The following is a 17473-nucleotide window of genomic DNA, read 5'->3' as shown; positions in this document are numbered from 1 at the left end:
GAACTCGAGTGGTTGAGTTTCCAGTCCATTTACTCTCTATGGCTTCACTGGCACTTACAATATTAAGGAAAATACCCTAATATTGTAGAGGCATATCTGCTCATGCAGATATGCCCTCACCTGTGGTTTAGTGCACCCTGTCTTAGGGCTGTGAGGCCTGCTAGAGGGGTGACTTACCTATAACTTCAGCAAAAATGGACAGAATGCAGAACAATGTCATACATTCACCCCAGTACAGAGATCTGGACCTAAATCCATCGTTTTTTGCTCACCATACCATTCCAGTTTGGACCCAGCCATATGCAAATCAGTCTTGACCCTGCACCCAATGGGAACAGTCCAGGTCCTCCCTGGACTGGAAACAAGCATCCTAGGACCGGTTTGAGGCTTTCAGCCCTCATCAGCCAGGATAGCTTCTCCATCTCTTCTTCTAGGCAGGCTCCTTGATCTCAAAGAGTTCTAAAGTTCTGGGCCCTAATATTTATACCACCTTTTCCTTTGTTCTCTTGTGGCAAAAAGTCTCCCAGCTCAGTCCAAACCAGTTCCGTCCTCTCTGGTCCAGCTTCTTGGCAGGAGGTGGAGACTGCATTGTGTACAGGAGACAGGGCCGATTCAGGTGCAAGATCAACTCTTCCCGCTACTCTAAATGCAGACCAGGTCTATTCAGCTCAGCTCTGAGTCATCCAGGAAAGGTAGGACACACCTCAACCCCCGGTGGCTATCTACAGTGAATGCACATCCCCAGCCCTTGTCAATCCGAAACCAGACAGTCAATACACAAACCTGCAGAGGCGCACAGAATGCCTCTTATAAACAAGAAAATGTCTAGCTTGTAAAAGGGGCATTTTCAAACAAACAATTAAAAAAAATTCTCACAAAAAAGATTAGCTATTATATTCTGAGTTCAGAGAGCCTAAACTCCATTTCTCTATCTTGTCCCGTTGGAAAGTTATACTTTTAAGAGGTTACAAAGCAACTCCCATGATACCCTATGGGACAGATAACCTTGCAATAGTGAAAAACAAAATGTTCAGTATTTCACTATCTGTACATGTCACACATGCCAGGACATGTCCTAAGCTTTCACAAACACTGCACCCTGACCAGGGGGATACCTTGGGCCTACATGAGGGGTGCTTTACACGTAAGAAAAGGTTAGGGCCTGGTTAAGTAAGGGTTACTTGCAAGGTCGACATGGCATTAACAATTGTGTGCAGACACTGCAGTGGTAGGTCTGAGACACCTTTGAAAGGCTGCTTGTCTGGGTGGCACAATCAGTGCGGCAGGCCCACTAGCAGCATTTGATTTACAGGCCCTAGGCACGCGCAGTGCATTGTACTAGGCACTTAGTAGTAAATCAAATAAGTCAACCATGGAAACACCAATACATAAACAATTTACAGTAGGACAACTTGCACTTTCACATTGAACAGCAGTTAGAAAGTGCGCAGAGGCACTAAACCAGACAAGCATTTGCAATTCAATAGGTCTCGCATTTGCGAGAGTTTGAGCTATTGGCATTGTAAATGACAATGCCTTTTAATTATGTGTTTTGAAAACCTGTAGGCACTTTATACTTCAGTCCTTGCTTATGAGAAGCAAGGCTGGAGGTAACTGCACCATTTTTACTTGCAGCTTTGTTTCTCATAAGCAAGGACCCTTCGTACAAAGTGGGTGTTTAGACACCACTTGCAAATGTTCAAAACACAAATAAAAAGCATTGTCATTACAATGCCAATAGCGCAAACTCTTGCAAATGTGAGACCTGTAGCATTGCAAATGCTTGTTGTATTGTTTACCAGCAGTCAGACTGGATCTGGATATTTATGTAGCAGTAAATCAAAGGTGACCGAAGTGCCATAAAATGTTATTTGCAGTCACATGGTCACTGGAAACGATGTTGGGAGTATGTATAAAGGTACACTGAAGCCAGTCGTATATTCAACCCTATTCTTAACTCACCAACTCAAAAGTTAAGAACACAGAGGGTGGGCAAAGGTATTAGAAAACAAATGAAAAGCCCTCCTCAGGGTGGGACATGGGAGGATGACAAGGAATCAACGTGTGGCAACACATCCATCCAAAATAACTTTACTAAAGGTAGTTCTTTGTTCTTCAAATGGATGTTGGTTTCCACAAACTCCTTATATGAGCCAATACCCAAGCAACCATGAAGAAGAATACAATTAACCAACAAGTTCCCAATCACAGTTTGCCCTAATTGGGACAGAGGCCTGTCCTGTTCATCCCAACAGTAACAGTTGAGAAAGGAATGCAGAGAGGCCCAGTTTGCTGCCTAGTGAATGCACGCTTTTCATTTTTGGTATGCATACATTAATTCAACAGGCAAACGCTTCTAATTTAGTTCAGAGCTGCTTACAGGTAGCTGCTGAGCTATCAGTCGCTCACAAGCTACTTGTTTGAGAAGTCAGTTGTAGTCCTTGCCCTGCAGGTAATAGGAGGGTTTGGAGTGGCTGAAGGTGAGACAAGGCTTTAACCATGTGATGTCATCAATGAGGGTCAAGAAGTGTGTGGTATTATCTGTGCCACCCCTTTCATTTTGGTGACTGGACGTTCATGGTTTGAACAAGGAGGACAACATATAACAGAGAAGAGGAGTGTAGGAAGAAACAGGTAAAACAGAGAAGCAGAGACTTGCTTAGAATGAGCACTGGCTAGTAAATGGGTAGAAGGTGGACGAGTGGATAATGGGTGAATGAGTGGGTGGGTGAATGGATGGAGTGAAGAACAATTTATGGGTGGGTGGGTGGATGGATGAAGTGAAGGATAGACTATGGATGGGTGGGTGGGATAGTCCTGAAGGTATTATTTTGGCATTTGATAAGGGCAGCAAGGCAGACATGAAATGGAACCGGTGGAGAGCATTGTCTTACATTTAAAATGTAGCTTCACCTATACTGCTAGATTAGGAGGACGTGCTCTCTGAACTAGGAATCGGCGCTGAAATAAAACATAAAAGGCAACAATAGAAAGCTGGGAAAAGGCAGATGAGTGTTTTTCCTCTAGAGACAGGAAGAAAAATCGGATGTATATTCCAGAATCTTTATTGCTTTATTGGGAAACATCAAAGCAATGTCTGAAAATGTGCTGCGAAAAATCAGCCAAGATGCCATGCCTTAGACTTTATACGCTAGCCTTCGGAGTAATGTAGAAAAACAATACATGTGCGCTTGTTATTAAAAAACTGCCCCGCAGTCTTGGAGCAGGGAAATTATAATTCACTCTGCAGAAGGGATACAATGGAAACCTCTTGGTTCACTTAGATCTCTGACAGGCACAGTGGAAGGAGTCAGATAAGGAAAGGGGGGTGGAGTGGTGGGATGGGGGTGGAGTGGTGGGAGGGGGGTGTTGAATGTTGGCTCACAGGGAAGCGTTTCAGAGAGCAGTAAGTAACATGGTGCTGCCAATTACAAGTGTGCACAAAGAAGCCACACATGGTCAGAAAGCAAGGCAGAGCAGTCAGTAATGGAAGCACCAGCAGAGACAGGCATTAAAACACCCGCTGCACACCCCTCTCTCTGAGTATGCGAATCACGTTCTAGCCCCAGGGACCGGTGAGAGGCTTGGGTCTGGGTGCTGTGCCAGGCAAAGAAGAGATATGGTGGCGAGGAGCACCAAGCCAGAACTCTCCACGAGCAGTGGGTGGGAGGGGCGAGTATGGGAGGGCAGTCTGGGCTATTTGTATTCCATTCTGCAACTACAGAGGGACAGATGGAAATCAAGCAGCAGAAAAAGAGACGGTGAAACAAAATCTACCTGAACTAAACAAGACTCCTGCGCTCAATTCCAAACAGACCTTAGGAGGCCCCCACAGTCGCTCCCTCAAGCAAAACGCCGTGGGAGTGAACCTTTGCTGAAGAAGGGACATGCACCCACCTTTAGCCATTTTCAGGCTACGATTACAAAATGACGCACGCAAAAGCCAACCCAATGTGTGGGGGTAGTCAGACCCAAACAGAGTAGTTTAGAGTAGTTACAAGAAGGCTCGCAGAGCAGCGCATGCGCTAGGCTCGACCTAAAAACGAAGTCCAAGGGGCCATTAAAAACAGGAGGCTAGAAAGCAAAGAGACAGGGGAAACATGCCAAGTCTAACATCTACATAAACAGATGATGGCCTTGTGTTCAGGTTTCCATGATCATTGTAGCCCCAGTTCACACAGATAATACATACCACCAACATAACTACCACAGAGTTATAACAGTGACTCACTTATCAAAGTATTACCAGTGCCATAAAATGTATTAAGGTCACAAAACAAAACTTCACAAAAAAAACCTTTTCTTCATAAAAAAACAAAGTTTAAACATCCGAGTTGCAGTGAGTGTGACTCTGCAACACTCTGAACGTCAAAGGGTGTACTTCACAATTGAGTAAGCTTGCAGTCATATCTGGTTCATGTGCTTCAAATAAATGTGGAAAAAAATGTACCAAGTACTATGTAACTGCCCCTAAGTTCAGCCGAGACTGAAGAACTGGCCAAGAGAAGGTAATAATGGTTCTGCTATTTTTTCACCCAACCACATTTCTTACATCTTAAAATAGGCAACAAAAATGTCACAACTCCCAGGAGCTAGTCTACGCCCAAGAAAGTTTGCTTAATACAGATAAACAGCTTGTTTAAACAGTTTGCCCACTGCAAATAAAAATTAATCTTCCATTTTTCCAGGTCTCTTCACCCTTCACTTTTGGTTAATATCATGCCCTCTGCTGCTTCACAGGCACACACCATTGTTTAAACACTTCAGAGAGACTTGGTCAACCTTTATTTCCAATCAAATACCTAATGTTTTGCTAACAATCATGCAAAATTAATCCATACCTCGTAAAGAGAGCGCTGTATGCTGTTGCATGGATTTGTAGCTGCGTATCTCAGCGCCCGGCAAAGTGTGCGAAGACTGTAATGAGGTCTGTGACCTGTCCCATCCACAAGCTTAGAATTGGATACTTTCCGCACAGATAAATAGAAGCTAGAAAATAAAGGGTGCATCAGAAACTTAATGTGCAAAAGGTAAGGTGAAGAATAGGAAATGCACACGTAAATCCAAATTAAACATGCACTGAAATATGTTGGTTTTTTTCATTTGTCTCACTACAATCTTTCAATCGCAAAATTTCAATTTCTAATGTGCACTATAAAAGGAGTGGAACTAAAGAAAAAGAAAATAAACATGTTACTTACCCTGTAAGCATCTGTTTGAAGAATATAGTGCTGTAAATTCACATCATTTGCATAGTCCTGCCATCTAGTGTTCTCAGACATTTGCAACTTGTTTTTCTTAGACGTCTTTTGCGTCATGATGTATACAGACTCCTTCCTAAGTTGGCACTGTGCATGGAGATTGGCTTCATTGTTAAGATTGCTTTTTGCATAGAGTGTGTAGGAAAGAGCCCCTTTGGGCACGGGTGCCCCCTAACTTTTTGTCAGATACATGATACCAACTTGACTGAGTGTGCTGGGAACCTGCTGGCCAGGCCCCAGCACCTGTGTTCTTTCCTAAAACTGCACCTTTGTACCTACAATTGTCATGCATCTGGCCCACCTATAAGACCCTTGAAAAAGGTACGCATGGCACCAAGGGCCTTGTGACCAGATAGGTCCTCTGAGGTTTGCAGCATGTTTTATGCCACTCTCAGAAACCCTTCACCTTAACAACCCCACCCTGCCAATGCAGACTTGATGTTTTGGTGCAGACCAAACTAAAGAATAGATGTGGCACACTTCCATGTGGGTCATGCCCTTCAACACTGCCTGTGTCATGGGTAAGTCACCCCTCTAGCAGGCCTAACAACCCTAAAGGCTGGGTGCACCATACCCAGGTGAGAACCTAGCTGCAAGAGCAATATGTCCCTACAGTGTCTGTGCCATTCACAGACGCGAAGTGCAGTGAAGCCATTTTGAATGCATGAGCTGGAAGTTTGTCAACACAAACTCCACAGCTCCATGATGGCTTTATTTAAGTCTGGGAAGTTTGGTATCAAACTTCCCAGCACATTAAACCCAACTGATGCCAGTGTGGGATTCAATGAAAAATGCACTTACAGGGCATCTTAGAGATGCCGCCTGAAAAACAACCAACCCTGGTGTGGTTCCTGACTGGCTCCCAGCCATATGCCACCATCAGACAGGTTTTTGGACACCTGGGTAGAGAGCCTCTGTTCCCTCGGTCTGGAAAAGAAGCACATCCTGGGCAAAGGTGTCATGCCTCCTCCCCCAGGACCTGCAGGGTCCTCGAAGAGGGAGCTTCAAAGGTCTGCCACCTTTGTTAGCTGCCTCTAGCCTTTTGCTGATGTCAGCAACTGACTTTCCATCGCATCTGACCCCTAGTTTGGGTGTGAGAACAGACGGGAAAGCCTAGCCTGCAAGGGAGGAGTACCCACCTTTGCCAACCCCACCCCTTTGGTGGAGGAGGCAAAGTGAGGGCCACCTTTCAGACCGTGCCATCTTTTTGATGCCCTCCCCCCCAATCAGGAAGAGGCCTATGCCCCCCTTCCACTGAAGGGTGGCATACTAGGGGGTGTCGACACCCTAGGGAAGGGACCCATTGGTCCCAACCTGCACACCCCTGCAACTGATGGGAAAGGTCCTTCAGGGACACATAGCCCCCTCTAATGAGACTCTGTTTAGGTCTGAAATTGACCTTGAGGTGGTCGGATCAAATAAAGAGGAGGTGGATATTGATGAAGGAGTAGTGGGAGGTGGCATGCATACATCTGTAATGACAGTCCAATGTGACATAACTCCAGCTACAGATGTCAGTTTAATAGATAGCCTAGTAAATAGTCCAACCCCACATTATTCCATATAATACTAACGATGAAGGTCTTAACATCACCACATGGAATATTGCGGGAATTACTGGAAAACTTACTACCCCATTCTGGAAGAGCTTCATTAATCGAGGGTACGATATAATTTGTCTCCAGGAGACATGGATTAGAGAACAAATTCATGTGGAGGGGTATACATCATATCATGTAGCTGCAGTAACACCCGTAGCGGGTAGGGCAAAGGGTGGGTTTTTAACCTTGGTATCAACCAAGCTCACGGAGTTCAAATTTGAGAGGTGCTCTGAGGTTGTCCCGTACGCACAGATATTGCGTCTAGAACATGGAAAAGGTAGGGACCTGGTTATAACAAATTTTTATAACAACATTCCGGGAGTTAACCAGGAACCGATAATACAAGACATAGGGAGGGAAATAGAAAGAACTTTATCGCAATCCAGAGACCCACCAGTTATCGTCTGGGCAGGTGATTTTAACATACAAGCCTGTAAACATGCACAAAAGGGGATTTGCGGTCATCTAGGCGAGCAGGATAGTAGAAACGGCACTCCATATAATCATTTTCCTCATACCGTTTTTGGAAATACATTAAACAATCTAGTTGCGAAAGTGGACTTGGAGTTGCTGGATTGCACAAAAAATAGCAATAACAGAATGTCCATCATTTAAAGGAAGGGATGCCCATTGTAATATTGATTATGTCCTCGTGTCCTGTGGCTCGGCCTACTCTAATTTATGGGTGGTTGAGCAAACTGAGTGACCACAACAGCATCTCACTCACACTACACGGTTGGGGGCGCAAAACCTATTCCGATGGGAGACATATTCAAGGGATCTCAGCCGAAAGACCGAATGGCATGAGAATAAAATGGGCCAATACTAATCCCGACCAATTTATGATGGATGTTCACTATAAATGTGCTGCAGAAATAAGCTACTGTTTAGACATTGAGGTGATTCCTGCTAGTCTCCTTGCTAACTTCGTAAAAATAAATGTGGTAATTGAGAGCCTATTGACCGCTAGGAGCCGGAGGCCAAGAAAAACCAAGGAGGTCTGGTTTGACAAAAACTGTGCCTTGGCATTAACTAAACTAAACAAGCATTTACAATGCAATGGTTTTGCCTTTGTTAAAGTTGGGCGGCTGGGGCTCGCAGAGGTGTCTCCTGGGGCAGCCGCCCAGGTCCACCATGGTGCGGCTCCGAGCCCCAAGCCTCTGGTGGTGGTGGTGCTGCTGCGCTCGGTAGCCCATTTAACTAGGGTGCACTAATGGAGACTGCGCCTCTGCCAATGCCACCCTCAGCATGCCATGGTACCCTCCTGCAGACTGCCCCATAGCCACCCTATGCCACCCTCAGCATGCCAGGGTACCCTCCTGCAGACTGCCCTATGCCACCCTATGCCACCCTCAGCATGCCACGGTACCCTCCTGCAGACTGCCCCATAGCCAACCTACGCCACCTTCAGCATGCCAGGGTACCCTCCTGCAGACTGCCCCATAGCCAGGCTACCCACCCTCAGCATGCCAAGGTACCCTCCTCCAGACTGCACCTCTGCCAGGCTCTGCCACCCTCAGCATGCCAGGGTACACTCCTGCAGACTGCACCTCTGCCAGGCTATGCCACCCTCAGCATGCCAAGGTACCCTCCTGCAGTCTGCCCCTCAGGCATGCTGCGCCACTCTCAGCATGCCAGGGTGCCCTCCTTCAGATGCCCCTCAGCCAGGCTATGCCACCCTCAGCATGCCAGGGTACCCCCCTGCAGACTGCACCTCTGCCAGGCTATGCCACTTCAGCATGCCAAGGTACCCTCCTGCAGACTGCACCTCTGCCAGGCTATGCCACCCTCAGCATGCCAAGGTACCCTCCTGCAGACTGCACCTCTGCCAGGCTATGCCACCCTCAGCATGCCAAGGTACCCTCCTGCAGGCTGCACCTCTGCCACCCTCAGCATGCCAAGGTACCCTCCTGCAGACTGCACCTCTGCCAGGCTATGCCACCCTCAGCATGCCAAGGTACCCTCCTCCAGACTGCACCTCTGCCAGGCTCTGCCACCCTCAGCATGCCAAGGTACCCTCCTCCAGACTGCACCTCTGCCAGGCTCTGCCACCCTCAGCATGCCAAGGTACCCTCCTGCAGACTGCACCTCTGCCAGGCTATGCCACCCTCAGCATGCCAAGGGACCCTCCTTCAGACTGCCCATAGCCAGGCTATGCCACCCTCAGCATGCCAAGGGACCCTCCTTCAGACTGCCCATAGCCAGGCTATGCCACCCTCAGCATGCCAAGGGACCCTCCTTCAGACTGCCCATAGCCAGGCTATGCCACCCTCAGCATGCTAAGGTACCCTCCTGCAGACTATACCACCCTCGGCATTCCTTCCTGCCAGTCCGCACGCCCAGGGTCCTCAACCGGTGCCACCCTCCCGGTCCCCCGCAGCATGGCCAGGTTACCCCGTGTGAATGTGTAATGTGTGCCCACCCTCTATATGTACCACCTATCGACGTGAACCGACAGGCCATAGAAGAACGCCACCCACACGCGGAGAGTACTGGGGAACAACGCTGATCACAAAGCGCTTAGAGACCGAAAAACCCAAGACCAGAAACGAGGCGCAACTGGAACTCCTTTCATCGACTCATTAATGGTGAAAGGCTGAGCCCGGCACCGACGCCCGCATCTTTCCACAGCTCGCGCACAAACCAATTTGCAGTTTCCCAAACCCTCCCTCGAGCCCATAATGAAATCTAGTCTCGAGGCGGAAAAGACATCTGATGAGATAAAGATTAATGAACAGGAAGCAGACGGTGAGCTGTGAGCATGAGAGAGACCGCAGGGCAGTGGGGCGTTCCTGCCCCTCACTGCCCTCGGGGCTGGGAACTTGGGCAGAACTGACACCCATGGGTTAATGCACGTGCCTCGGAGCAGAGATGATAGGCGCACCCACCCAAGACTAAACTACCCTCCAAGATCTGCTGCCCTGCGGGTTTGTTTAGCGCTGCACTGACACGGCGGCTTCTCGGCGCTAACTGAAACCGACCAACACACGGGCGGGCGCAGGGAGTCACTGTGGGGGTAAAACGGACGTCACTAACAACCTATGGCCCTAAAAGGAACAGTGAAAAGGGTTGGTTGAGTCAAGGGTACGCTGCTGCAGCGGGGTAGGGGCCCTACGGCCACTAAAGGCTTCTTGGCGCTACATGAACCGTCACACAGGTTGGCCATTGTGCAGAATAACATCTGGCGCCGGGTCCGCACACAGCGCCTTCGCTCCCATTACCAGTGCTGTTCGCTTTGTTGTGATGAAAGTGCTGTGTAAATACTGTGTTTAGTGCTGTGCGCACTGAGGGGTGCATTCACGCACGCCCACGTGCATCCGAGGTGTTGCTGCGCTTGGTGCTGCGCAAGCCCTGCATCGTCTCTTGCACGGGAGCGCCTCCTTTCACGTGGCGCTACAGCCCCGCCGGCGAGCGGCCAAAGAACGAATGTGCACGGCCCTCGGTAGCTCTCGAAGCACAGGAGCACGTGCTGTATAACAGAATGTTATAGCGCCTAGAGCCACCGGCAGCCGTCTCTTGGCGCTGGGTTGGACACTGGTGTTGCGGCGCAGCTGGCGCCAGACACAGATCTGGTACAAGTTGGTGCATCTGGCCCCCATATAGCGCCCAGCGTCAACGCCAGTCGCCTCTTGGCACTAAATCAGTGTGCTTGGTACCTATATAGCGCCCAGTGCTCCCGACATGCGCCTCTAGGCGCTGGCGCCGTGAAGATATGGAACTGATAAAGTATGATTGCTGCTTGTATAGCGCCCCGTGCCACCCACAGCCGCCTCTCGGCGCTGGCAACTGGCTCCGTGGAGATATGGTAGTGTGATGGTAATGTTTGGTGCTTGTATAGCGCCCAGTGCCCCCGACATGCGCCTCTAGGACCTGGCTCCGTGGAGATATGGAACTGATAAGGTATGTTTGGTGCTTGTATAGCGCCTAGAGCCACCCACAGCCACCTCTCGGCGCTGGCGCCGTGGAGATAGGTACTAATAAGGTATGTTTGGTGCTTGTATAGCACCTAGAGCCACCGGCAGCCGCCTCTCGGCGCTGATTGCTTGGAGTGTTGTATTTGGGCGCCGGAGTGTTGCTAACAATAGTGGTGGGGCGGACACCAGGGCGGGCCCCCGCAGGAAGCCCAACCGGAAGTAGAGGCTTGAGCTGATGCAAGAGGCCGGCGGGTTACAGCAGAGAGGGCGGCTCTACTACCAGAGGGTGATGCAACCCCAGGGGGAGGGGCCAGGGTGAAACTCACATTGTGCGGTCGTAACCGGGTTCTACAAATGTTATTTGTCAATAAAATGATACAGTATGAAAAGTATCTTAAAAGTGTGATATCGTATTTGTGTCATACAGGAAGCTGTTTGTAACATTTCTAAATGATCACCGAAAAAACAACATCCAATTCATTACAACGCATTTCGAAAGCTACTTTAAAAATGTAATCTCCATTTGGATATAATTAAAAAGAGCTATCAGATATTCGGTGACAGCTGCTGATTTGTGTCAGTCTGGGAACCGAAGGGATTTCTTAACCCGGCTCATGCTTGCGAGATGGGGGAGGGCGGGCAGGGGAACAAAGCAGGGCGAATGGTCACCAAAATACAAATGTTTTATTTATCGTCGAAGTCGTCTTCGTGGAAACCCTTACACGTTTCACGGTAGCTCTTATTGCGAGCATATAAACAAATCACTTTCACACGGGGAGGGGGGGGGCGGAACGGACACACGGGAGGGGGGAGGGAACCGCAGCACTCACCTCGACTTCCTCCAGCGGCGGTCAGCCGCGTAATGGGAAAAACAACCAAATTTTAAAAAAAAGCGAAACTCCGCCCACCGCCGCGATGACGACATCGCAGAGGCGGAGAGGGAAAAAATGTCGGGAACGCCCCCGAATCTGGTCCGGCCTTTGACGGACAGATCCGGCTCCCAATGGCTAGCCTCCATTTATGGAGCTAGCCAATGGGAGGAGGGGGCAGATACCCGACCCCACATAGAGGATTAGAGGATATCATTAGATTTTGCTAGCGCATGCGTACTTCGTACGCATGCATCGCTAGTCAAAACCTAAAACCGCCCTAGATGTCAAGCCCAGAGATATAGTAAAAATCAGGGAAGAGCGCCAAAACTATAAGACCTCGTTAGCTAGGCGGAAAAAGGAGCTACGAGGCATGGTCTAATCTGGATATGGCGGCATCTACTAAAAATCACAAGTTATTTTGGGAAACAATCAATTGCCCTTTTTAAAAAAATGAAAATATTCCCGAAATAACCTCTTATGTAAGTTGTAGCGCCTGGATAGCTCATTTTTCTAGGATTTTTAATTCAGATGGGTTAATTTTAGATACAATCAAAGAAAATAAATCGAATTGGCAGAAAATGCAGTTAAACATCAGCTTGAAAGAGGTACACGAGGGACTCAGAAAAAGCAAGGGCGGTAAAGCCCCGGGCCCCGATGGGGTACCAGTGGACCTCTATAAGCATGAAATGGACCTATGGGCACCCATACTGACACGTCTGTTCAATGCTGCTGTTGAAAACGGGTTACCACAGACATGGGGTCAGTCGATCATTGTTACCCTATTTAAGAAAGGCTCGAGGTCAGAGGCATGCAATTACCGTCCCATCTCCCTTGTGGACTCATCAATTAAGGTTCTCGGTAGAGTTCTCTTAGAGAGATTAGAAACTTGGGTTGAAGAAAACTCTCTTATCCCCAGTGCAGTACGGATTCAGAAGGGGGTTGGGAACGATGGAGCAGTGCGTAAACCTCGAGCTTATTGTTAGCAAATATACAAAAGCTAAAGAAGGCAACCTTTTTTGTGTTTTGCAGATTTGAGTTCTGCTTTTGATTTAGTTGAACATTCTTTGTTATGGCCAGTTTTATTAGATATGGGGGCACCAGCCGAGATCATCCACTTTTTGGCAAGACTCTACGAAAATTTGTCTGGTAAAGTCAGATTTGGCCCAGCTGGTGAATGTACCCCACTTTTTAAGATTAATAGAGGCATTCGGCAAGGATGTGTTTTGGCACCCCTTTTATTTTCTCTATTTATAAACCAAATTGACCAAACCCTCAGATTAATTCCAGCCGATGCCCCTACTATTAATGGCAACCCCATCCCAATATTGCTGTACGCGGATGGCGCGGTCCTCTTGTTCAGACCTTCATAAATAGCAGGAAATTGATAATAAATAAAGGTAAAACATTCATAATGTCATGCGGGAAGAAGACTAGGAAAAACAGGACTTTTTATTTAGATGGGGATCAGTTAGAAACTGTCAAAAAGTTCTGTAACCTCGGCATTACATTTTCCGGGGATGGAAGGTGGGCCAGTGAACAAGAAAGCGTACGTTTTCAAATGGTTAGGAATACCAGCAGTGTTTTTAGATTTGCTGCTAAATTAGGGGGTCGGAGAATAAAAGAGATGGTGTCGATCTACAATTCAAGGTGTTTGTCATCAGCCTTATATGGGGCTGGAGTCTGGGGCTACAATACTCAAAGTGGCAAGCTAATCCAGAATGAGGAGAACTCATTTCTGAAACGCTTGCTATGTGACCGGGCCTCGGCTTCGACTTTGATAATCCATAGGGAAGTGGGCTTAAGACATGTCAAGGATCTAATAGCTTTGCACCCATTGGCCCTATGGCGATCAATTTGGTCAAAGACCGAAACTAAATTTACCCAGGACGTGATAACCGACTGTTTAAGGCTGGATCACTGCTCACGTATACCATGACTTGGCCATATTAAATACTGGTATAAAACACTTTATGAAATCGATGCCTTCCATGAACCCGAGTCGGTGGCCTGTGTATCTAAAAAAGAGCTTGCAGAATCCTTTTTAAAACATATGGAAAATATTAGATCTATTGAATGCGTGAAACAAAAAACTTTTATTTTTTACCAGGAGTATAGCATTAGCGAAGGCTTTCAATCATACTTAACATCAGTTACAAAAAGCTCACACCGTTTTGTATTAACTCGCTTTCGCCTGGGCATTGTACATCATTTACTGGCATTACCCCTGATTAACCAGTACAGCACCTCTCCCTGCCCTTGTGACGGGGTATAATAGCTGTCATTTTATGTTGTTTTGTAAATTTTTTACTTCCATGAGGAAATATTATTTAAAACCCATCTTTTTATCTAACAAATTACGATGCACTAAGACAGCTATGCAGGTATTGTTCAATCTGCAGAGCCCAGATATATGTTTCTGTATAGCAACATATATTCTAAAATGTATATATGTACGGAAAACGATGATTTTATGAATAAACTGAACTAAATGTCTTATATTATCATAACCGGGAAAGACAATAACCCTCCCTGCTACACTATGTGTCTAGTGCACTAGCGATACTATGAACTCTAGCTTTGTGTTTTAAGTTTACTTACTCTGGGCGCACCACTAATAGTGACTTTGTATTTTAACCCTTTTAAACCTGTGTTTCAATCCCTATGCATTTTATCATTGCTAGTTTTTGCACATAAACTAAAAGATGGCTATTGCACTCTCCGAATGCCAATTTTGCATATATTTCTATTAATCGTTAGCATGTGCCACTTTATTGCAAATTTTGCACATGCTTTATAAAGATAAAAATTGCACTTTATTATGTACTTGCACTAGTGATATTATGAATCATAGATCTGTGTTTTAAGTCTATTTCATTCTGGGCGTATTATTGCAACAGTGATTTTGCATCTTAATCTTTTTAACCTGTGTTCCAATTCCTATGTATTTTATCATTGCTAGTTTTTGTATATAAACTAAAAGATGACTATCGCACTTTCCGAATGCTAATTTTGCACATATTTCTATTAATTGTTAGCATGTGCCACTTTATTGCAAATTTTGCACATGCTTTATAAAGATAAAATTGCACTTTATCATGTACTTGTATTCGAAGATTTAGGAATTGTTGATGATATTCATATTCATGGGCTGAATATATTTCGTATATGTACTATTTTATGTTTTGATGTTCTGTTGCTATATGGTCATATACTTATATATACCGAATAAAGCATTTTGAATCTACTAACCATAAGCAGGATAAAGCTTGGGTGCTCACAGCCAGTCACAAAGGCATAATGAAATGCAATCACCATGGGAAAAGTATCACGACCTGTAATAGACTAGAAGCCCAATATTTTAGCCTGGTATTGGCCAAAGAAATATGTAAACCCATTATGCAGGAAACTGCATCCTTGCTGCGAGGGTGTGTTTAGGGCCAGACAATGTGTTGCTATTGGCCGCAAGGCGCCACACACTTTGTGAGGCAGTGAAGGAGGGAAAAGACAATGAAATTTCGTAGAATACATCTTCAGAAGCAGCTGGTAAGAGGTTGGGGGGCTGGGAGGGGTTCGCGCCACACCTAATCTCTTTGCTCTCCCGTGGAATGTTTATGACCAGGTCTCCTGCAGGCCTCTCTTGTGGCAGCTTGCTCCTCCTGGTTCCAACGTCTGTGCCCCTGCCCGGGCTATTAGTTTCTCCAGGGCCTCTGATACCTGGCCTCGTTCGTCCTTCTGTCGGTGTTTTCTCCCACTCGGGCTCCAATATCTGCCCCAGGCCTGCTGGAGGGGTTTCTCTCTTTCCCTCCCCATCAGGCTTTCTATTATCATGGCTCGTGTCACATTATGCTCTTGCGCTCATTCTTTCCCCTCAAACCTACGCCCTCACATATTTGCTCCTTCCAGGCTTCTGATGCCCAATATTCAGACTATAAGAGGCTGGGAAATATGGAGTGTCCCAGATCAATTTATTTATTTACATTTATGTACTTAGGGGCCTAGGATTGTGTGAGGGTCCTAGTTTTGTGTGCAAGGGTATATGAAGAGAGTCACTGCAGCACAGTGTCACTCACAAACCATTTTTGGAAAGCTATTTATTTTCTTTGCAAGTACCAAAATGAGTGAACGCCACTACTTGCAGTAAAACAGTCCTAAACCACCAGGGCATCGGCCGTAAACCAGCTAAAAAGCGGGCCAAAAGCTCCAATATAGGCTACATTGCTTCATCCCTGAACAGAGAGCGTGTCAAACCGGTCTGTTTTTGTTCCCATATGTCGACGCCTTCTCAAAGACACTTAGTGCAACTGCTTGATATCATGCACCGACCAGGCAACAGGATAAACCATTTGGGAGGTGTTTTGCTGGACGGGATACCAGCTGAATGTATTTGTTGCAGTGTGCCTGTGTGTCTGAAGGGTGTGTGTGTTTGTTTACAGGCTTCGCATATCTGTAAGGTATGTGCTATCAGCAGATTGTGCAGGGTGGAATTGTGCGCGTTTGGAAGGTGCCTGTGTTTGTCATTGCAGGGCTGAGTGTATGTGTGCGGGCTGCACACGTCTCTGCATTGGGTTGTGTGTACCAAAGAGGGAAGGTGTGTGCGTGTGTATACCTCAAGATCTGTCTCTCTGTGCCGGAGTATGTGTCTGCAGGGACTTTCTCTGCATACTCTGTGTGTTTGTGCAAGGGGGTTTGTGTTTCTTTTCAATAATGTGTGCTCTGATCCGGGGTGTGTGTATCAGAGCCAGTCTGTGTGGGTGTCACTGCCAGTGTGTGTCTGTCTATGCAGGGAGAGTGTGTGTGTGTGTGTGTGTGTGTGTGTGTGTGTGTGTGTGTGTGTGTCTGCCACGGAAACTGTATCTGTAGAAAGGAATACTGTGTCTTAAGGAGTGTGTGTGTGTGTGTGTGTCTCAAGAAGTTTGCATCTGCAGTGTCGTGTGTGCAGGGTTTCATGTGTATCTGCACTAATGTGTATGTCTGACGGGCTCGTGCATCTATGCAGTGTTTGTTTGTTTAGTGGACTTGTGTGTCTGAGCAATGGGTTTGTGTGTGCAGTCCGAGGGATACTGAGTCACAGTGCTACTTCTGGTCTGAGGCAAGACTGCACATGGCCTTTGACTTTATTGCAGACATGACTTACCAATGTTCCTTAGGGCTGGTGAATACAATTCACCCATAATCAAGCTCCTCACATTTTGGCCCGATATATTACTCTGAAGCAAAATGGCTTCAATGTACCCAAATATTTTGCTGTGAGAAAAGGGGGAAAAACTAATGAATTGGAAAATAAGTTGCTTCAAAATCATATTGCGGAGATCATAGTTTAAAAAAAGCATTAAGTGCTGTGAGCTATCTTCAGGCTCTTCAATCACTGACCAACAGAGACAACACAATTTAATGATTAATTCCAAAATTGTTATATTTTTTTTTTTTAGGTCTTGCGCCTGCGATTGCAGGGCGAAGCCCTGATGTCGCAAAGCAAGTCTATTGTGATCGTTTCAGCTTTCAAGGACGCAAGGGGAACAGACAGGAGACAAGAGATGTGCACGCGCAGATTTTCGACTTGGATTAGGTCGCCCGCGTCAACTGTTAACAGCATGTCAGTTTCAGTCCTACACGCGTGCTTCTACAGTTTGTTACTTTGTTGCAGTTTTAAAGTTTCGTTTTTGTTCTTACTTGTTCAGGGGCAGCTGGCTTTTTCATTAATGAAATAACATAACATATCCAGGTTACAAGTGCTTTTCAGCTTGCCAACTGCGTGCAAAGAGCTTCTGCAGAAAATATTTTTTTTAGGTGGTGTAAATGTAATGTGCATGTTTTCAATATAATGA

The 17473-nt window shown here is 46.6% G+C and overlaps 1 protein-coding gene across 1 annotated transcript in view; it reads right to left on the bottom strand.

Annotated features, from left to right (window-relative positions):
• The window catches only part of MDN1 (midasin AAA ATPase 1), a 2221312-nt gene that overhangs the window by 1888573 nt on the left and 315266 nt on the right, over positions 1-17473 (bottom strand). Inside the window, exon 21 of the mRNA XM_078648266.1 lies at positions 4842-4989. Coding sequence (XP_078504392.1) covers positions 4842-4989 — 148 coding nt within the window. The remainder of the gene's footprint in view (positions 1-4841; positions 4990-17473) is intronic.

The sequence above is a fragment of the Lissotriton helveticus genome, chromosome 6 (genome assembly GCF_964261635.1).
Source record: "Lissotriton helveticus chromosome 6, aLisHel1.1, whole genome shotgun sequence".
Classification (NCBI taxonomy): domain Eukaryota; kingdom Metazoa; phylum Chordata; class Amphibia; order Caudata; family Salamandridae; genus Lissotriton; species Lissotriton helveticus.
Note: the sequence above shows the minus strand (reverse complement) of the source record. Positions and strands in the feature narration are given on the sequence as shown.